Source organism: Durio zibethinus, chromosome 21 (assembly GCF_047325235.1).
Source record: "Durio zibethinus cultivar Kanyao isolate XHJ-2024 chromosome 21, ASM4732523v1, whole genome shotgun sequence".
NCBI lineage: Eukaryota > Viridiplantae > Streptophyta > Magnoliopsida > Malvales > Malvaceae > Durio > Durio zibethinus.
The window spans coordinates 4,731,472-4,754,314 of NC_143182.1; the positions used below are offsets into that span (position 1 = coordinate 4,731,472).

Sequence of the window (22,843 nt, forward strand, 5' to 3'; positions counted from 1 at the left end):
ACTTATAGAATTTACTGCCCATATGTTTTGATACATACTGTGCAAACCTAACATAGAAATCAGGAGATCAGTCAAACAATGTTCTTTTTCTGGATATTTTTAATGGCTTGCATCAGTTCTTTTGGCTTCAAAGGTTTACCCAGATGAGCATCCATTCCAGATCTAATTGTTTCCTCTACCTCCACGCCTGATGTATGAGCAGTTAACGCGATGATTGGGATGTGAACACCGTAATGTTCCTCCTCGTTTCTTATCTGTCTCGTTGCTTCATATCCATCCATCGGTGACATCTATCAAAAAAACACACACCAAAAGAGCAAAGTCCATTAGAATGTCAGGGAATGGTGAAGCTCAAACTACAATATTTGTCCAATTATTACCAGGCATAAAAGCTATCCAGCAGTGAGAAATCATATACATTACCTGACAATCCATTAATATATAGTCGTAAGGAAGAATATGATGACCTTCATCGTTTGTCTGATCTTTAAGACCATTGCAAACTAGTTCCAAAGCATCCTTTCCATTTTCACACTGCTCAACATTAGCACCAAGCTGTCTAACGGTAGCTGCAGCAACATAGCTTAGCATTTTGTTATCCTCGGCAATCAAGATTCTTTTCCCACTCAAGGGCTTCTCCGTACTTGACTCGGCACTATCATTTTTTATTTCAGTCTGTCCAAGTTGATGAATTGAAGAAATTTTTGAGTTCAACTTCACATGAGTTTGAACTGGAGCATACGAGAAGTCTTTCTTCCTATATCGTTCATCACTTGAGCTACCATCTTCTTGTGTCTCTTTATTATGTGGAGAATTTCTTGATCTTGCCCTGATAGAAGAATGCTTCGTAGGTGATGAATTTTCTAGATTAGCCGAAATTCCCTGAGACAAGGTACCTCCAAATTCTGGAAGAAGTTTAATGACTTGACACAATCGAGAACCATGAAAAGGTTGTAACAGAATTTCATCCCCAGGATCGAGACTTGTAAAATTTATGCTACGTGAAGTTGGTTTGTCTAACCAAACAACCTTACAACATATACTGTGAAGGCCTCTTCGAAATTCAGCCACAACCCTCAAGATGTCTGAAAATGGTCCTGCATTGACATCAATCACAAGTAGTATGAAGCTTGGTGCACCTCTGCGTCTGTTGAAAGGTAATTTGTGCTCTGTCCCGTCCATGGCACTTAGAGGCATATCCTTGGAACTTGTACTAGAAATGTCACTTCTAGAACTCAAATCTAATCTCCTTGAAGAATGGTGAGAGGAAATTAGCTTGGATTTTATCTTATTCAGTGCAGAAGGAAGACAGTGGCATTGATCTACAACCAATACACTTATCCCAAGACTCTCCATAAATTTTTGTGAAATTCTTCGCCGCTCTTCATTTTGCATCAAGAGAACAACTTGAGATCCCTCCAACTTGGGACTAGAAGTACGAATGGTGAGTTTGGGACTAGAAGTTCGAATGGTCAAGCTAGGACTTGGAGTGTGGATGGTCAACCCCGAATATTTTTGTGTGCCGCCAGACACGGGATCACGTTGAGACTCCTTTTCCCATTTTGTATTGTTGATGGAGGAAGTCTCACATGTAGTGAGGAAAACATTAAATCTGAAGCAACTCCCCTTTTCACCAATCTCTTTATCAACAATTCCGATCTCTCCACCCATTAGACGTACCTAACAAAAGTTTAAAATAGAGCTGAATTAGTAATCAAAACAATTTCAAAAAAGTTAAAAAGTGCGACAAAGTCTTAAGTATTATCAAAATCTCCAAGACTCTGGTTGAACTTCCAACTACTGCAACACGGTTCTTCATGTAAAGATACTTGTATGATTTCGTGCTAAACATATGAATTGCTTTAAAAGCAAGGAACTGTTATTGTTTGTGCTAGAATGTGTGACTTACCAAAGATTGAACAATACCAAGGCCTAAGCCAGTGCCTACTTGTCCAGCAGCTGTTTCTTTGACCTGAACAAAGTTTTCAAAGACAGATTGTTGCTTCTCTTTGGGAATCCCTTTACCTGTATCATCCACCTCGAACACAAATTCCATGGAATTAGGATTCTGTCTAACAGCACTTATCACTTCCATGTCACTGCGGGCTTCGTTGTTGTTGTAAAACAAGCAGGACAAATACTTGTGTAAACCATTTCGGCCAGAAGCAAGTATTGCACTTTCAAAATTAGGCTTTTGGACCCAAGCTCTGAGAGATACATGTCCTTCAGGAGTAAATTTAATGGCATTGCTTAGTAAATTGCTTAATATTTGCATGAGTTTTCCTCTGTCACCTTTCACTTTTGAATACTTTATGATGGATCCATCACAAGGGTCCAAAACAACATCTACACCCTTTTTCATACCCACAGGATGATACAAATCAACTACATTTTCAAGTAGTTCAGCCAAATTGAATTCTTCTTCTTCCAAATTCATCATGCCAGCTTCAATTTTGCTTGTATCAAGTATAGAATTCAGTAAACCTGAAAATTTTTGAGTGAATTGAACTAATTAGGCGAAAAAGTTGCACTAAGAAGTTTGAAAACAAATATAAAAGTTTATGTGAAGTAGAGATTTCCAATGAAAGCCAACTGAATTACCTAATAGATCCTGTGCACAGCTACTCATTTGTTTTAAATATCCCTCAAAATCAGAACGAGGAGCTGCATCTGTAAGGCATAAATCTATAAAACCAGTTATGCCTGCCAATGATGCACGAATATCATGGCTGGCACCAGCCAAGGCAAGGCTTTTGTTCATACTTTTTCTCTCAGCTTGTTGAGTTGCTTCCATTTGTTTAATGAGCTTAGCATGCAGGCACATCTCCCTTTCAGCCGTTCTAACCATTAAGAGTACAAAACTAAGAATGGAGATTACCACCATGACTATCATTACTGCTAGAAGAATGAGAGAAAGCTTGCTCTTCCAGTGAACTAGGTTTGTCAAATCTTTACGAGGTAAAGCCAATACATATACCTGAAACCAAAGTAAAAATTGTTAAAAACTAGACAAGATGAAGTGTTGTTTTGCTCATTAGTAGGGTCTGAACTCTGAAATATTTTGAAATTACAAGAGCAAGAAACTGAACTCGACGTCAAGCATAATCTGACAGTACTTAAAAGTATGTATTTGTCCACAACATGTGTTTACTATCAAATAAATATGCAACTCTTCGACAAATTTTATTGAAGATAAGTCTGTTAGGTTAAAAGTTCATGAAAAAGAAAATGAATTTTCTACTAAAAGTCTGCCACGGATTTATATTTCTTAATTATATTATCTATGAATAGTTGGAATTTACCGATTGCACTCCTGAGATTTCAACCAGCGAATAATGAATACTGTACTGTTTTTCCCCAATGTCCACAATATAGGTTGCTGATATGCCACTCCTAGGCGTTAATGAAAAATTCTGAACACCATTTGGCTTCATTAACTGTAAGGAAATGGAATTATTGACAGAGGTTAATCTAGTGTTTGGAATTCCATCTACCAGCATTTTTCCATCCATTGTAGCCATGCTTAAGGTTCCACCATAAAGATCTATATCAGCAAAGATATCAGCTAATCTTTTAACTGGAAATCCCAAGGAAACAACACCTCTTCCATATATGCCAGCACTGTTAAGAAACAAAGGATCGCCAGCACTATTCCATCCATTTTCTACAGAAGAATATCCCCACGAATCATTCAACGCTGCTTGAAACCAGCTTGCATTGACAGCATTGAAGGAATGGGATTTAACAGCTTCTCCATTGACCTTTCCTGAGTAATCATCCACTGGTTGCTTGTACCAAACATACTTCTTTCGTTCTTTCAGAGGATCCAAATTCAAAGGAAATGAAGAGTTAGCGTACGCTGATAGAGTTTGATTGCCATCAATATAGTAGGAAAACAGGAGACCGTCTAATCCAACATATGAAATTTGTGATATGTAAGGAATTGTTGAAAATGCTTGAAATAATATAGGAGCCACCTGCAATAATAATCAATTCTCGTTATATGTTATTTGTATATATACATCTTTTCGTTACCAATAATTAACAAAGTTTTTGATATCAAGAAAGATGCAGATGGATGCTATACCTTAGTCTCAATCTCATTGAATGAGATTGCATCACTTTGGTTGATGGACAAACTCAAAAGTCTTGCTAAACCTGTAGCAGATGAATTTAATGGGTGTACCGATTTTGCTAGGTTCTCAATTTCAGATAGCAGTCCAGAATTCAAGTTATGGGTGTTCAAATCCACATTTTCTTCAATTCGTCTGGTTATTTTATACCAACATGAGATCACTAAACTTGGAAGCAGCAATACCAGCAATGCCTGCATTGGAGACTTATTGTATAGATTCTTCAAAATGTTCTTTTTTTTTACCACAAGTTGAAGACACATATCTACTGGAAAAACTATATCGAATTCAAGCATCAATGATGGAGAAGACTGCCATACTAACAATGCAATATGAAAAAAAAATGGAGAAGATCACGTACATGATACATGATGAATATGACACTGAAGAACTTAGGATGTAGAGATTACCAGAACTATAAAGACAAAAATAGGTCGTGCCGCTATCAATGTGCTAAGCTTCATTAGATTTTCGAGACGAAGCGGCTATATATTCACAAATTCTGCATAATAAAAAGGAATCGATGAGTGAATTGGGTAACAAGCAAATCCACGTCGAACTTTTACAGAATATTTATACTTGCATAATCTTGAATAAAACATCACTTTTACTAGTTTCAGAAAAATATATCACAACTACTTGTAAAATTTTCTTCTTTTTTTTTTCTTTTCCGACACTTATATACGCAAAATAGGATTTTTTTTTTTTTTTTAGCTTAGATTTCTTTCTCTCTTTGGTTAATCTTATATATATTATATAAATATATAAAAATCAAAGCTTTGCAAAAAAAAAAAAAGTTTAGAGAAATATACTTTAATGTTAGGATTTTCTTTTTTCTTTTTTGAATTTAAAAGCAATCTAAAAAATGATAAAGTTTTCCTTTAAAAATATAAAGTTTAAAGGCAGCCGATGTTTTCCATTTTGAATATCACGAAGAGTTTGACTATAAATAAAAGGAAAATTACTTATATAAGGAAGTAAAATCTTTTAAAGAATATCCAATAATCAAATTTATTAATATAAAATTAAGTCTTAACTGGCATAATCAATTTTAAGCCACTCAGTTTCATCAAATAAGACATTGAAGTCATCAAATTAGGAGTTTTTATTGGAAGAAAATATTTTAAATTGGAAGTCATACATTTTTAATAAGCATTCACTTATATTAATTAGAAAAAAATGCTAATGTATACAACTAAAGTTCAAAAATCTATATCTATATATATATATATATATATATATATAATCGAAAACTTGAAAACCTTGTAGAGCAATATTCTAAAATACATATTATAGATAAATATTTTAATATTAAAATAAATAAATATATATATGGAATAGATACCATGCATGCATTTTCATAACCAATAAAAAATATTAATTTAAAATCTAAAAAAGGTAAAATTAAAAAGAAGTACTCACGTAATATTTTCTTTAGTAATTAAAATAAAACTAAATTTGTTGAGATATACTAACATATATAGAATAATATATAGAGCTTTTAAAAGTGTATTTATAAATATAATAAATCGGGCCATTTATTGCGAATAAAAATTTATTTAGTGAATTATGATCAAAATTTTAAAATGTTGAAAAGTGAATATATTATAAATAAATGCATATAATTTAATGTTGAAAATTAAGTTAAATTTTTTTAGATTAATTAGGTGTAATATTAACTTGCCAAATTTCAAGAGATGGACCAGCTAAAAACCTAATGATTGACTATCAATAAAATATAATGTCGTCCCTTTTTGAGCATGTAATATGGGTGTTGAATTAATTTTACTTTTTTTTAGTAATCAATCAAAGAAAAAATATAATCAAAATGGTGAATATAAAAGAAGTAAAAAAACAAATAAAAATGTAAAAATAGTTACATGCATGACACATGATCATCGCTTAAATCGTTCACATGTTAAAAAAATAATATCTACGTTGAATTTTTTTTTTAATCAAAATATTTTATTTTTATATATTTTATATAAAATTTGATTTAATTTTGATTAAATTAATTACATTTAATTTTAAAAGCTTAAAACTCTTAATTTTTAATATCATGCTTCAGCACTATAAATATGCATTGTTTAAAATAACTAATTAAATGGTTTCCTAAACTAGGAGTTGGGATTAGTTCCTCCATACTTGTAATTATATAATTTTTGCTTCAACACTATAAATATGAGTTGGGATTAGTTCTTCCGTACTTGTATATATATATATATTGATTTTGATATAATTTGAATATAAGGTATTAAATATCTTTTTAATATTTTAATTTTAATTTCACTTTATATGTTAAAATACTTAAGATTTATGTAATATTCAAAGTAAACATTATATTTTATTTTGTTATATTCATTACATAACCCATAAATGTTTTTTTTTTATTCAATATTTTTTAGTTACTTCTTCCATTTAGTGCTATATATAATGATTATGTTATATTCTTTTCTATTATGTTCAATAATCTATGCTTATACTTTGTTTTCTTGTTCAAATCATTTTTTATTTGCTTCATATTTTATTTATTTAAAATTTCAATTTAAACTTTGAGTGGTATTACCTTTTTCAAAATAATAAATAAAGGCCATTATATTTTACTAACAAAAACTTATGAATGAAATTTGAAATAATAAACAAATACTTTCATTTATTACTCAATACATAAAATATTTTTATTTAAACTATATAAATAATATTCAGAACTATAAAAGTATCATTTTATTTATAAATTTATAACTTAATCTTCTTTAATTGAATATGAAAATATTTATATAATAAATTAAAGTCATATTTGGTATATAAGATGATAAATAAGATATAATGATAATTAATTTATATTATATTTAATTTATATCTAAAAAAATATATAAGATTGTAAGAAGGATTAACTATCATCTTTGTATAAAATGAATCAATCCTCCCAAAATATAGAAGATTATTTTTAATTCATGATGTTAAACTAACATGTCTTATTATATTTTTAAAAATTATATAAACATTGAGAAAAGATAATATTAACTAATAAATAAATTATCCTATCATAATTTTTGTACATATCAAATACAAAATAAAATGAAATTATTTAATATAATCTTATTCATAATATCAACTTATCATATCTCATCATAATTTTATACACCAAACACATCTTAATAACACTGTTTAGTGTCTAAGTGTGAGAACTAAACTATTAGACACAAAAAGTATAGAATCATCATTAATATTTGTTATCTAGGTAAATTAGCTACTTATATAAATTTATTTTTTTAAAGTTATTTTAAACTTGAATAAAGGATTTATATATATAAAAAAAAAGATTATAATCTACACTAGAATTAGCTTCGAGAGTCGATTACATATTAAAAATATTTTAATACCCTTACAAAATCTAAAAATTGGTATCAAATTAATCTTATATAAGCTTTTAATTCAAATAACTTTTATTACTTATTTTACTAATTACAATATTTAAATATTGAAAAAATTTAAAAATTTTATAAAAAAGAATTTCTTACCTTAAAAGGGTTTCATTATTTTCAAAAAGTTTCATTGTCAAATTTATTAAATATTTTATGATAGATAAATTATTTATTTACAAATATTAAAATTAAATTAATTATACAAAAATATTTATAAAATTTTCAAAATTTACAGCATCAGAATTTACATAAATTTTTTTTAAAAATTTTCTTTTACAATATGATTTTTCATAAAAAAATTTATTATAAAAAACCAGAATTATGACAAAAAATAAAAATAAATAAAAATAGAATAATAAAAAACTAAAAAATAAAAAAGGAAAGCTTACAAACGGGTCGGGATTTCTCGAGTGTAGGTGCGGATCTCCCCTATGCGGGTTCGGATTTGTCTGGTGCAAGAAGGGCACCGTTTTGTTTGATTATTTAAAAGCCAAAAAATCAGCCTTCGACTAAAGTTTTCATTTTTTGTTTCTCTCTCTAGTCTTCAAATTCTCTCATGTCGCTCTTAATTTCTCGGCCAAGAACACCATCGAATGTATCTAGAACCCGGCTAAAGACCGCTGCCTACTCCATCGTTCGCCGCTGTCTAACGACGATGGAAACCCAAAACAGAACTGTTTTTCGAATCCTCATGTCCTTTCTTACCTTTTCTCAATTCAGATTTTTCCAAATCCTTTTAAAATTCCATCGATTTAAGCCTAAATAAAACTTGGACTAATACTGTTATGGCCTCTTTCCACTGCTTAAACAACACCTAAGAAGAACCCTATTCCTCTAGCCCCTTTTCTTAGTTTGTAAACTTCAGAAAATCCTAAAAAACACTATTAACCCCAAATGCAAAGAAAAATCCTTTTTCTGTCGCACCCTTTTTTCGTCTTCTCTTTCCACCTTTCACATTAGCGGTGCTGTTTTCCCTTCTCTGCCTGAAGTCTCAGCCAAGTTTAGCCACCATTTCCTTGTTCCTTTAATCTTGAAACATCTAGAAACACAAGGAAAATGGCCAACTCGAAACCGAAAAATTCAACTCACTTCTAAAGTTTATTTAATTTGTTTGAGATTGCTTCTGAGTTGTAAATTGTGGATTCTGGGATTGTGTTGTCTGTGTTCCTAGTTTTTTCTGGATTTTCTGGGTTTGAACATTGGGAATTTTCTGTCTATGTATCGATTGTTTCTGACTGCTTGTGCTTGTGATTGTGAATGGGTTCTTATTTTTGGGTTCGGGTTTGTCTGGGTTCTTGCAGTATTGGTGATTTGTTGACTATTGTTGTTGATTTGCTGTGTATGCTCGATTTTTGTTGTTTCTCTCGTACTTGCTGCCAGACTATCTTTGAAGGATTCAAATCCCAGAATTAGTAGGAAAATCTTTACTTAATCGAATCTGTCGAGATCCGATTTTGATTTTTCTAAATTTTTTTCCCTACTCTAAAAGATTGGTGCCCAACTCTTTCCTAATTCAAGCACAATTAAATGTTTTCAAATCTTTGAAAAAAACCTACCAAATCATGACGAGAAATCCCACTGTTTTCCCTATTTTATCTTTTTTTATTTTATTACTTTTTTTTTAATTTACTCGAAACCGTCGGTTTAACTCAAACTTATAGGGTTTTTTTTTTTTAAATTGGGTTTGAGTTGAAGTCAGGATTTAGATAATACTGATGTGGTATGAATAAATATTTTTATTATTTATTAAATTATATATATTATTAATTAATAAATTTATTATTTAAAATTTTAATTTAATAAAATTATTATATTTATATATAATTAAAATATAAATTATATTAAAAATAATATTTATAAATATTATATTAATTAAAATTATTAAATTTATTTTGAGTATGATTACGATTTTATTATATAAAAAATAATCTTTTTCGTTGTCATTTTTAATTTTATCAAATTAAAATTAAAATAAAAAATTAATAAAAGTGAAAAATAAAAAAATAAACGAAAACGCTTTAGGCTTTTTAATTGTTTGGACTTTGAATCTTAATTGTGAAATTAAAGCTCAATTAACTCAAAAACTTTTGAAATTCAGTCTCAAACCCAAGGCCCGATAATATAATAAGAGAAAAAATCTGAATAAAATGAAATATTTATAAACAAAAAATAAATAAAATTTCACCTGTGCGATACCTTGTATCGCACGTAATAGGTTTTAAGTAAGATGAAATGCTCTTTTTTTTATTTTTTACGTAGAATCTTTTCACATAATCCCACATTTAACCTTGTGCTTTCGGATAAAAATCTCATGTGTTTATTTTGGAATTGGACTTATTTTCTACTGCTTTTTTGTCTGAAAAAAAATCTAATTTTGATAAAAAAAAAATATTTGGGTTTAACTTGAATAAAAAAAAATCTATCTTAATTTTTAAAAAAATTTAATCGCCCCATGGAAGTTGAATCATTAACTTGAATAAAAGGAAAAAATTTATCTTAATTTAAAAAAAAAATTAATTGCCCCATGGAAATTGAATCAAATGAAATTTTATTTTCTGAATCAAATTAATCAAACCAGCTAGGCGCAGGATATGCAAAATTTTGCAATTAAGGAATTAAAAAAAGAAGCATAAACGGAGAAAGGTTAAAAACTAGTGAAGGAGTATACTATATATTTTATGTTTTAATCCTAAGAACCATTTGCTTTCAAGAAATTAATTCTGCTTTTAGCTGATATGTTACTTCCTTTTGGGTTAAGAGCAATACTGCATTCAACTAATCACAGTGAAAATTGCACTTTGAACCTTCAATAATTAAAATCATGCATATATATATGCTCATAAAAAAAAAAAAAAAAACATATACATAGAGAATTAAAGAATGAGAAATTGGGAGGAAAAGAGGACCTGAGAGATGAGTGCCGTCAAAGGATGATGAGACGTATGATATATTTATGACTTCTTCTTCTTCTGTCTGGTGTGTTTCTTTTTTATTTTATGTCTATTTGTTGTTGGAAACAATGTCGGGATGTTGAAGAGAGACTAGCGTTGGACAAAAGGAGCAAAAGGTACGTTGGCTTCATGCAAATTGTGCATTTAGATTTTAGCCTTTTTCTTTATCTTCTCAAAACAAGCATACCAGCACATGGTAAATTTGTAGATATTGTAAAAGATTTAGTAGTATTACTAGCTTTTTTATTATTATTATTATTAATATTCATCTTTATTTTGTACCATGGAGGCATGGATTACTCCTCATCATATTACAATGAATAAAAATAGTGGTATTGTATCTAAAAAAATATATAGTGATATTAAGTGAAATTTTGATTCTTTAATTTATGGAAAAATTAGCTATGCATTTTTCATGCATGACAACATTTTAATTTACGTGTTAGAATAATTTTATCATGTTTGTTAAATTTTATTATCTTCGTTAAAAAACTTTTTAATATAGAGAAACTTTGATATTAAATTTACACATGTTAATTATTTATTTTTCATAAAATTACAGATATTAACGTATAACAATATAAACATGTTATACATGATTAACATGTGTTTTGTTTTATAAAAAAAATTATCTTGTATTAAATAGATTAATAAAATGAATTTATGCTACAAAATCATTAAAATTACATGGAAACTCCTATTGTATGTGATATATCATAAGATTTAAACTTAGCTTGCATAATTTTTATTAAGATTTATATAAAACAATGTATACATTGAAAGCGAAAGGATAAAAAGGAGATTATTTTTTTAACATTAAAAAGGTGGAAAAGTTAGATTTGAATGACAGAAGATATGGTCATTACTCCATTGAATCATAGAGGATACTCTAATAAATGAAAAGGATTTTTTGGATGCTTTTACTATATATGTATATATATATATATATATTTATTTGTTTTCACGAGTACTTATTGCACACAAAAGTAAATTCATCGAGGTCAGAAAAAAACCCTTCAATCAATTTACTCTTTCTTATTCTTGCTTCCGCAAATACCAAAGTTTTGTTACATTAAACATCTTTAATATAAAAAACAATTAATTTTAAGCTCCCGATCCCACGAGTATGTATTTATATATAAAAATTTAATAGAAAATTAATATTTTATTATTAACATGCAGTAAATTTCATTTTTATTCGCAAGCCATAGTAAGTCATCCATGTTAAACCATTTTATTTTCTGTCAAAAAATTTGACTTTTAAATAAATATTATTTTATTAAAGTTATCTTATTAAATTAAAAGTTTTTATTTGGATTTTCAAGCTCAAATTTTTAAACAACTAACACTTACTAAAAATAATGATTTGAGATTAATTAAGGTATATAATAATACGGGTAGAGTTGAATTTAACTTTGTTATTATCTTTATATTTTTTTGTTATTTGCTTTTTTTTTATTTACATTAGAAATTAAAAAAAGAAAAAATTTTATGAAAAAATAATTATTATGAGATAATATTTATTATGTAATTTATAATAATTAATTTAAAAAATAATGAAATATAATTATATTAATATATATTAAAACATAAATAAATATTATTTAAATAAACAAATAATATTTAATTTAGTTTTAAATATTAAATATTAATTAAACAAATAAATATTAAAAAAAAATTCTAATATTTATAAAAGATTGCAAAGAAATAAAAATCATTGCAACCAATTTGAGTCAGAAAAGTAGTGCTCCATCGGTCAGCTGAGCCAATTTCCTTTACCAAATCGTAACCATTTCTTTACAAGTTCATGTACTGACAACTTCCTCATGATCAAGACAAAGACACAAAATCATGGAACTGATCAACAACATCTTCCAACTGAAATTTTATTGCTGAACCTTGGAATGCGCTAGGAAAACCCCTCCGATACAATCTCAATCATTTGGCGTTAAAAAAGTTTAAACACGAACGGAATTGGCTAGCAAATTTTCTTCGAAACAATGGAGTGAAGCGGAATGTGGCAAAAGAAATGGAATTTGACTATTAGCATTATGGAGACTATGATAAGGAGTAGAATGAAGCAAAGTAAACATGGGAAGAGAGCCACACACGGGAAAGCACTCTTGCTCTTATCGACGTCGTGATTTTTCTCGTAGTCTTGTTCTCTGTTCGAGAATGAGTAGCTCCCTGGTTGGCCCGCCATGAGCAAAACTGTAAGATCGTTAACAAGCCTGAGAGTTCCTCTATTATCAAATGAAGAAGAAAAAGAGACATTTAACCGCCATTAAAAGGAGGTAATTCCGAAATGAGGAGTAAAGGAAAGCTGAATTCGGAGAATTTAAGATGGGGAACGGCGGTGTAGCGGCAGCTGGTAAGTGAGACTCGGAGGTGGGTACTGGGTAGAGTACAGCTAACGCCAAGGGTTAGGTTGTTGCGTTGGTACGGATGATTTTGATCTGCTAATGTCATATTGGGCTTGACTTAGGTGCCCTAGGGCCCATTTATTTGCGTTTCCGTGGGCCTAATTCTCAGTCCAACTTTTAGCCTGTTTGTTTCAATGAAAATTTAAATAGAATATGAATATCGGCGTACGGTTCATTGCCTATAAGGATGTGCAGTTCACGCTGCTCACCATTGGCTTTTGCTCGAAATCCCGCCAAAGAAAACCCTGGTCAGAACATTTCCCGGGAATTCCCGCCTTCTTTGACGCCTATATTCTTCCTTGCCCATGGAGGGGACATCGAGGCCCCTTCACTTTTTACTCCCTTACACTTTCAAGAAAAAGTAATCACACTATAACTTGCTAATTCTTTCCCACTTGTTCTTTTTTTTTTTTTTTTAATTTTTTAAAACTTTTAGCGATTAACAATTAATCGGAAAAAAATGGCATCGTCGCGTCGGCAGAGCAACGGTAGGTCACCGCTCGTTAATCAGCAGCGCCATATTACTTCCTTTTTCTCTAAAACGAACTCTCCTTCCCCCTCCCCTTCCCCCACTTTCGCCAAACAAACCTCTAAACTCAACCCTAACCCTAAACCAAACCGGAGTCCTAGTAAAAGCCCAAGCCCCAGCCCGATCACTCCTTCCCCTGCTCAATCCAAGCCCAAAAAGCCCCTCCTAGTTATTGGCCAAACACCCTCCCCGACTCCCTCGACTCCGGTCGAGAAATCGTACGGCAAAGAGGTGCTCGAGAAGAGGATCAGGGTTTACTGGCCGTTGGATAAGGCGTGGTATGAAGGTGCGGTGAAGTTTTTTGATAAGGAATCGGGTAAGCATTTGGTTCAGTATGATGATGCTGAGGAAGAAGAGTTGGATTTGGGAAAGGAGAAGATTGAGTGGGTTAAAGAAAGCACGGGAAGGTTTAAGCGGTTGCGTCGAGGGGGTACTTCTTCGGCTTTTAAGAAAGTGGTGATTGATTTTCAGGATGAGGATGTGGCAGAGAATGGAGAGGAAAAGAGTAATGCTGATGATGATGATTCTAGTGATGAAGATTGGGGGGAGAATGTGGCGAAGGAAGTGAGTGAGGATGCTGAGGAGGAAGATATGGATTTGGTGGATGAGAAAGAGGAGGAAGAAGATGAAGAATTGGAGGAAGAGGAGGAGGTAATGAAAATGTGGAAAAGAAAAGGCGGTGGAAAGACCGAATCTAAAAAACGGAAGGCCTGCGGAGGAGGAGGGAAATTGGAGTCTGGCAAAAAGAGTAAGACCGGTGCAAGTGTTGGTAATAAGGAAGAGTTTAAGCTGCCTTTGGTGGAACCTGTGAAGAAAACAGAAAGTAAGTAATGGAGTTTCTGGTGTGCCATTTTTTTAAGTTGGTCGTGTTTGAAATGGGAAATTAAATATAAATTTCCTTCTTTGTGAGGTGAATGCGAATGAGAATGTTTATTTGAAGTTGAAGCCAATGATAGCTTGGGTTATTTGCGAAATTGTTGTTATAGTTAATATTTTCTGCTATTTGTTTTCCTAAATTTATCACCTCTAAAGGGAATTTTTTTCCCTCTTTTACCAATGTCTCTATTTGTGTTCCTAGTTTATATGTTTTTCATTTGTTATAGCTGCTATCTTCATGGAAATTTATTCAACTGTGGCATATATTAACTAGTCTGTCACTTGAGATTTGGATATATCATAGATTATTTTCATGTCTTTCTTGTTCCTATAGAAGTCGTCTTAATAAATGACTACAGATTTTCTAGTGTTTGAATGTGGGCATGTTTTGCTGCAGGTGATAAGGCTTCTAACGGTTTTGATAATGCTTTGGTGGGTGAAGCATCAGAAAGGTTCGGCAAGCGTGAAGCAGAGAAGTTTTACTTCCTTGGACCGTAAGTTCTTGTTTTGTTCTTTTAATTTTCCACCAATGACATAGAATCCATAAAACTATAACTATACCTCTAGGATTTGAAACAATATGTGCAGGCTTTCCTTACCTAATTAGATTTTACTAGTTCAGCCATCTGGCTTCTTTTGCTGGAAAGGATGGTGGAACTTTTTGATTGACAATTATACAGTAAATGTGAGTTTATGGCAATACATGCAGATAAGCCTGCTAATTGCTTTAGATTCAGAGGCAGGTTGTTAGTTCTAATGTAAATATCATATTCCATGTATTTTATGCTGAAAATATTTTTGGTCTTGAAGCAAGGAGCGTAGGGATGTGAATAGAAAACGTCCTGGAGATATAAACTACAATCCGAAAACTTTATACATGCCTCCTGATTTCTTGAAGAGCCTATCAGGTGGCCAGGTAAGGGGATTCAACTGTCAAGTACTTTGAAACACTTTTTTTTCTTGGCTTTTAAAGAAGGACCTGTATTACCATGCAGAGGCAATGGTGGGAATTTAAGTCAAAGCATATGGACAAAGTTCTGTTTTTCAAGGTATGACATAGTCTACTCTAATTTGTTGATGTCACTAGTCTAGTAAAGTCATTCAACATTTTTTTTGTTGTTGGAGCAGATGGGTAAATTTTATGAACTTTTTGAAATGGATGCACATATAGGAGCCAAAGAACTGGATTTGCAGTACATGAAGGTAGGGACTTTTCCAAGTTCTTTCAATGCAAACTGGAATGTTGTTAATTTTGGCTGTGGGCTTTTTTTTTTTTTTTTTAATGGTTTAGCTCCTTTTTTTATCTTAAGAAATCTCCATGGCCAGGAGAAAGATATAGAAATGAGGGAGAAGATCCTTTGTTATAAACTCTGTTATAAGTTTCTTTTCATGATGTTTATTTTTCACTATTCCTCTTACATCTACTCTCATTTTTAGGGGGAACAACCTCACTGTGGATTTCCAGAGAGAAACTTCTCTATGAATGTGGAGAAATTAGCTAGAAAGGTTGGTCCTATGTATTTTTATCCAAGTTGTACTTCTGCAGGATGGGTTTTCTTATGATTGCATCTTTTTGATAAGCACAACTTGTGCCGTAGAGGAAGTTTTACTTTATCTTTATTGTCAGAACAGGGTTATCGAGTTCTTGTAGTAGAGCAAACAGAAACTCCTGAACAGCTGGAGCTTCGTCGGAAAGAGAAAGGTGCCAAGGATAAGGTCTGCTTTACCATGCATGATATTTAAGAAGATTAATGCTATTTTTAATTGGTTTTCCCGTATTTTACATTTTTTCCCCAGATTGGCCATTGACTTAGTGTACTTTTCTTTAAGCCATTTTTTAATGTGCTGATTATCTACTGTCTATAGTTGTCAAACATCAAATCATCATGGTCTTAATAGCATGCTTAAATAAAGTATTCTTAGATGTGATGCCGAGGACCATTAACCTTAGGTTTTCATCTGGCTTTTGGTGAGGTGGTATGATGGCTCATTTCAATCATTTGAATTACCTTATACATTATATGTTTTTCACTATAGCTTTTAGAAATTTTTTATATAATTTGTTATTTGGCTTTGGGATACCTCATGTGGAGTTGCTGGTGAAAAGGAGAATTTGGGGTGATTTGGAGCTGTATACTCACTGATATTTTTCAATGTGTTTTAGGTTGTCAAACGTGAAATATGTGCAGTGGTTACTAAAGGAACCATAACTGAGGGAGAAATGCTGTCAACAAATCCTGACCCTTCTTACCTGATGGCAGTGACTGAAAACTGTCAAAGTTCAACCAACCAGAATGAGGAGCGGGTTTTCGGTGTGTGTGCAGTTGATGTTTCAACTAGCAGGATTATTCTTGGACAGGTAGGGATTGTTCCCTGCATGATAATGCTTAATTAATGCTTGCTTTGTTCAGATCTGACCATTAATCTTAATCCTTTGTATAGAATGTGTCTTTAACCAATGGGATTTAAATTTCATGATATGTGTCATTTTATAGTTTAAAAGAACTGATGTACTCTTGCTTTTATTCTGTAGTTTGGGGATGATTCTGAGTGCAGTGCATTGTGTTGTCTATTGGCTGAGCTAAGGCCAGTAGAAATTATAAAACCCACTAAACTGCTCAGTTTTGAAACTGAGAAGGCAATGCTGAGACATACAAGAAATCCCTTAGTGAATGAGTTGCTCCCATCTGCAGAATTTTGGGATGCAGACAAAACTGTTCATGAAATCAAAACCTTCTACAAGCGTATCAAGGATCAATCAGCTGCTAGGTCTGTTAGTGATGTGGGTCCAAATGATGCTAATTCTTCTGAGGAAGATAGGCCAGGTTGCCTGCCAGCTGTCCTTTCCAATCTACTGAGTGCTGGTGCAAATGGCAGCCTAGCACTCTCAGCTCTTGGAGGCACTCTTTATTACCTAAAACAGGCTTTTCTAGATGAGACATTACTTAGATTTGCGAAGTTTGAGTCACTTCCATCCTCTGGTTTCAGTGGCACTGCTCAAAAACCCTACATGTTTCTTGATGCTGCTGCACTCGAAAACCTTGAGATCTTTGAAAACAGTAGAAATGGAGACTCTTACAGGTAAGTCTGCATACACTTAGAAATATTACTATAATTTTTTTAGTGACAACCTTATGCTTAGGCAGTTTATTTTTCTGTGAAGGACACTCTATGAACAATTGAATCACTGTGTGACAGCATTTGGGAAAAGGTTGCTAAAAACATGGCTTGCTAGGCCATTATATCAAATAGATTTAATTAAGGAACGTCAAGATGCTGTAGCGGGCCTAAAGGTGAGTTTTCCATAAATATTTTGATTTTTATATTTTACACAAATTGAAGGTAATTTCCTTTTTTCTAACTAATTTTTACTATGTTAGGTGAAAAAACTCAAGGCTCTAAACTTGTTTTTGTGGTTACATGCAAACTCTTTTCATTTTGGCATTGTAGGTATTCATAATTTGTGCCTGTTTGCAGTTATTTCTTGAGGATTGTGGGTTAAAAAATAAGAAAAACCTATGATCAGATTTGTGTTGTTGACCTAATAAACAAGGGCACTGTTATCATTGTTTTGTTTCTTAAAGTACGGGGATATTATTCCATTGTTTCTTGTTTGTCAGGTTGAAGCTTATGCATCAGATTTCTTGTATGTTTATCCTATTTTCCTTTTTTTTTTGGGGGGGGGGGGGGGGGGGGAGGGGGAATGGGGGGTTGAATTGGACTAAATAACTAATTACTCAATTTTCAAGCATTCAGTCGAATCCTTGCTCTGATATGTGTGGTTAGTGTTAGGTCTTCATCTGAGGTGATGTTTACTGTGTGTATTATGTTGTCCTTTCTGCTGTCTAGGGTGAAAATCAATCATATGCAGTTGAATTTCGAAAGGCATTGTCCAGGCTTCCTGACATGGAGAGGTTGCTTGCACGTATCTTTGCTAGCAGGTAAAGCTTGGATAGAAATGCACACTCATAAATATGTTCCATTCATGTTGTATATGGAACGTATTGAGCATTCCTTAATAGTATTTTAATTGTTATTATGCTTGAATGCAGTGAGGCTAATGGAAGAAATGCAAATAAAGTTATTTTATATGAAGATGCTGCAAAGAAACAACTCCAGGAATTCGTATCAGCACTACGCGGTTGTGAATTAATGGTTCAAGCATGTTCTTCCCTTGGTGTCATTTTGGAAAACGTGGAGTCTACACAGCTTCATCATTTGTTAACAGCTGGTAATGTAAAAATTATGTTCTTATATAGTTTCTCAAGGATCATCTATCATCTTATGATTCTAACTTTGCGTAGGTAAAGGTCTTCCAAATATCCATTCTATTCTTAAGCATTTCAAGGATGCGTTTGATTGGGTTGATGCCAACAATTCTGGACGTATAATACCTCATGAAGGAGTTGATCTGGAATATGACTCTGCATGTGAAAAAGTTAAGGAGATTGAATCTAGTTTGACAAAACACCTCAAGGAACAGCGGAAGTTACTTGGAGATTCATCAGTAAGAATTTTGTCAATAAATGTTTGGATGTTCCAATGATTTAAATAGTAGTTTACTTCTTGAAATGTTTTTACTGAACAATATTTGATTTGATCATCTGCTATAGATCACCTATGTCACAGTTGGAAAAGAGGTATATCTATTGGAAGTGCCAGAAAACTTGCGTGGAAGTGTCCCTCAGGATTATGAGTTACGATCATCCAAAAAGGTAATTTGCTTTCATTGTGTCACCTTTTTTGGATTAAAGATAAGATATTTTATTCAATTGATGATAGATAATACTGTTGTGTTATAAAATCTGTCTTGCAATGGTATGAAGTATCGACACTTAATAGCTGCTGCATGCAAACTTTTTGCTTGATCTGATATATTATGATTTTCTTAGGCTCCATTTGGTGAACACTATTACTTTTTGTTATTTGTCTTTAGTTTCTATTGATTTTTTTTTTTTTTTTGCCTTTCCTTTCCTTTCATTTTTTGCAAAAAGGAAAAGCATTTACCAAACTGATACTCGATTGCTATTCTCAAGTGGTCACTTTGTGTCTTCTTAGAGTTGCTGCTGATTTGTTATGCATCTTACTTGTTTACTATTCATAAACATTTCACTTTGTACCTTGCCACAGTTGCAGCAATAAGTTACTCAAAGTTAAAAGTCATGCATTTAAATTTTGATATTCATTTTTCAATTTTTGTCACCCTGTGAAATTGTCCATATTAGATTTTATAACCTTTGCTTGAAAGAAGTCTATTGCTATGATTAATAAGCCAAGATTTCTTTGAAAAGTCAATCAGTTTAAAAGCTCTTTTTAGCTCAAATTTTGTTTTCACCTATTGCATGACATGTACAGGGCTTCTTCCGTTACTGGACTCCATATATCAAGAAGTCCCTAGGAGAACTGTCGCAAGCTGAATCCGAAAAGGAGACTGCTTTAAAAAACATTCTCCAGAGGTTACTTGGACGATTTTGTGAGGATCACAATAAATGGCGGCAGCTAGTTTCAACAACAGGAGGTATGTTGCCCACTTTTTTGCAAACAGCACTGAAGCTTGGTTTCATGTTTCTTTATCATGTAATCTAGTAGTTTCTTGTAAGATTTTTTTCATTCCTTGGATACCATGCAAAAATCTACATGTGTTTCTAGTCTATAGCTTTAGTTTAGAACCAAGCCTGCATGTAGTTACAGAAATTCTAAAAGACTTAATTGTTACAACATTAAAAATTTGATGCTCTATTGGTTGATATACTTTGCATATCTGAACCAGTGGGCTCGTATTGCAGAACTGGATGTATTGATCAGTCTAGCAATTGCAAGTGATTTTTATGAAGGGCCAACATGTCGTCCTTTTATCCTGGGCTTTTCATGTTCAAATGAAGTGCCATGCTTTTCTGCAAAAGGATTAGGACATCCTATTCTCAGAAGTGATTCTTTAGGCAAGGGTGCATTTGTCCCCAATGACATCACTATTGGGGGTTCTGGTCATGCAAGTTTTCTCCTTCTTACTGGTCCTAACATGGGTGGAAAGTCAACTCTTCTTCGCCAAGTTTGCTTGGCTGTGATTTTGGCCCAGGTAAAGTTTTGGTTCCTGCTAATTGTAGATTGTCTCATTGTGTTCAATGGCCTTCATGCTGGGTCCTTCCCAGGTAGGAGCTGATGTCCCTGCAGAACATTTGGAACTATCTCCTGTTGACCGAATCTTTGTCCGGATGGGTGCCAAAGATCATATTATGGCAGGACAGAGTACATTTTTAACAGAGCTTTCTGAGACTGCATTAATGCTGGTAATTTATTTCATTCCAACTTAAAAAATTTGATATATGTGAATTTTGATCTGGTTGCTGCAAATGAGACATTTTGAGGATTACTGATATGTGAAAGTTTTTATATCCATCTGCATTACTTTGAATTTTCACAAATTACACAGCAAATTTCTTTAAAGGAGACTTATTTGATATTTTTTCGCAACTGTTCTTGTCACTCCAAACATCTTTGCAGAGAAAACAGCATATTTGAAATTTTTTTTTTTATTGATACAAGGCATTGCAATTTCACAATCTACGTGAGAAGAAATCAGTGTTTTATTCATTTATCAGTTTTCAAGTGTATTTAAGCATTGTCCAAAGAATTCCTTTTCCTTTGTAGAAGTACAAAATGTTGATTTTAAATTTTTATATTTTGTGAACATATTCATGATTGTTGATGCAGTCCTCAGCAACTAAACATTCACTCGTGGCATTAGATGAACTTGGACGTGGAACATCAACGTCTGATGGACAAGCTATTGCGTATGTTGCTTTCCAATTTAACATCATTGAATATATATATATATATACACACACACACACACACACACACACACACATATATATTATGGTACTTCTGACTTAATCTCAATTCCTCACTATTCGATTTCTCTGTGTCAGGGAATCAGTTCTTGAACATTTTGTACATAAGGTGCAGTGCCGAGGAATGTTTTCAACTCATTACCACCGACTGGCTGTGGACTATCAGAACAATTCCAAGGTTTTTGTCTGCTTCTGTTGGATAAGATTTTTTTTTAAAACTTTTTTATTGCATTTATACTTGGCAAATTATATTAGGTGGTAATAGGGTGAATAAGAAATTAGAAATGGGTCAGGTAAAATCATTTTGAAGTCTTGTCTGCACATTTATTTTCAGTAAAAAATTGTAATAGTTGGGATTCATGGTTATTTTCATTGCTTTTCGATGTCCTTGTATTATTTCTTTACCTTTTCCCATGTTTTGTACAGGTCTTTCTCTGCCATATGGCATGCCAAGTTGGAAATGGAAATGGAGTTGAAGGCGTGGAAGAAGTTACATTTCTCTACAGGTTGACCACTGATGCCTGTCCAAAAAGTTATGGTGTGAATGTTGCACGAATAGCTGGTAAGATTCTTTGTAAGTACCCTTTTTTTTTGGACCTACATTTGAACTTTTGGAGCGGTGCCTCATTAGCTTCGATGGTTGCTTATAGCTTTTGACATAATGAAATATAATGTGGATTCTCATGAATGATAATAACTAGTGGGTTACTATGGAGATAAAGGACCTTGCATTTGCTAGTCCTACAAAGGATGTGGTGTTAATTAGATTACGATGGCATTATACAATCCTTGCGGCGCATCTCATGTACTAGAAAAATATTTAGCTTTTTGTTGAAATGTAGTTCATACTCTAAAAAAATGGACAACAACTTGTATTTATTAAGAATCTCTTGGAATCAAGGACATAGAGGTATGAGCCTATAGAATAGAATTTGTTAAAGTAAGGTCTTTGTAGATAATCTGCTGAATGAAAATATCAAACCATTAACCAATTAATTGCGAAATTTTAGTAGTTGTCTGACTAGTAAACACTTCAGGGCTTCCCGACTCAATACTGCTAACAGCTGCTTCTAAGTCTAGAGAATTTGAGGCTATATACGGGAAACACAGAAAGGAATGTGAAGATAGCTTGCCGATACAAAGTTGTCCTGATAAGATGGTAGCTATTATTCGAGAATTGATCAGCGTTACAGCGAATGCAACGAACTTAAACACTTTGGAAGGCACTTCTGTTGGCTCCTTGACTGAACTTCAACGTAGGGCAAGGACACTACTTCTGCAGCAACAATGATGGAACTTCTCATTGTAAGTAGAATGACAGCAATTGGTGCGTATCGTATAGATTATTGAGAATTTCTTTGGGGCTGCTACCGTATTCTTAGTTTTGCCAGGTCATTTATTCCCCCAATTTTGGACATAGTGATGTGAATATGATGCGACTACTCTCTTTTAACATTTTCTGAAGTGTGGTTGGAATGAGGAAACTATGTTAGGACTAGTAGGGTTGACCAGCCTTTTGTATAGTAAGCATTTTAGTGAGAATTTTCTTTTTTGTATTTCTGGCAACAATCGTACCGGTATTGGTAAAAAGTCGGCTGAACAACTAACTTGTCTGGTAAGTAAAAACATATTGGTCAGCAAAGATGTGTTGAGAG

General features: G+C 32.5%; 2 protein-coding genes across 3 annotated transcripts; one reads left to right on the top strand and one right to left on the bottom strand.

The window, feature by feature from the left end:
• Positions 1 to 71: 71 nt before the first annotated feature.
• On the bottom strand, positions 72 to 4,597 carry CKI1 (Signal transduction histidine kinase). Its single transcript, XM_022902163.2, has 7 exons — positions 4,544 to 4,597; positions 4,088 to 4,327; positions 3,303 to 3,977; positions 2,602 to 2,977; positions 1,910 to 2,484; positions 424 to 1,680; positions 72 to 290 (listed from the first exon to the last, which is right to left on the bottom strand). The coding sequence occupies exons 1-7, from the start codon at positions 4,595 to 4,597 to the stop codon at positions 72 to 74; spliced, it is 3,396 nt and encodes a 1,131-aa protein (XP_022757898.2).
• An 8,509-nt stretch (positions 4,598 to 13,106) lies between these two features.
• Positions 13,107 to 22,744, top strand: MSH6 (MUTS homolog 6). Of its 2 annotated transcripts, none has more exons than XM_022902164.2 (21): positions 13,107 to 14,284; positions 14,735 to 14,831; positions 15,148 to 15,253; positions 15,333 to 15,386; positions 15,466 to 15,540; positions 15,775 to 15,843; positions 15,970 to 16,053; positions 16,502 to 16,696; positions 16,871 to 17,418; positions 17,501 to 17,630; positions 18,187 to 18,278; positions 18,390 to 18,568; positions 18,642 to 18,844; positions 18,951 to 19,052; positions 19,693 to 19,855; positions 20,124 to 20,413; positions 20,487 to 20,624; positions 21,049 to 21,128; positions 21,267 to 21,366; positions 21,615 to 21,750; positions 22,226 to 22,744. In XM_022902164.2, exons 1-21 carry the CDS (start codon positions 13,393 to 13,395, stop codon positions 22,477 to 22,479), a joined length of 3,987 nt encoding a protein of 1,328 aa, XP_022757899.2. In that variant the 5' UTR covers positions 13,107 to 13,392; the 3' UTR covers positions 22,480 to 22,744. The 2 variants fall into 2 exon arrangements, with proteins under 2 accessions (XP_022757899.2, XP_022757900.2); XM_022902165.2 differs by having other exon boundaries at positions 18,648 to 18,844.
• Positions 22,745 to 22,843: the final 99 nt, after the last annotated feature.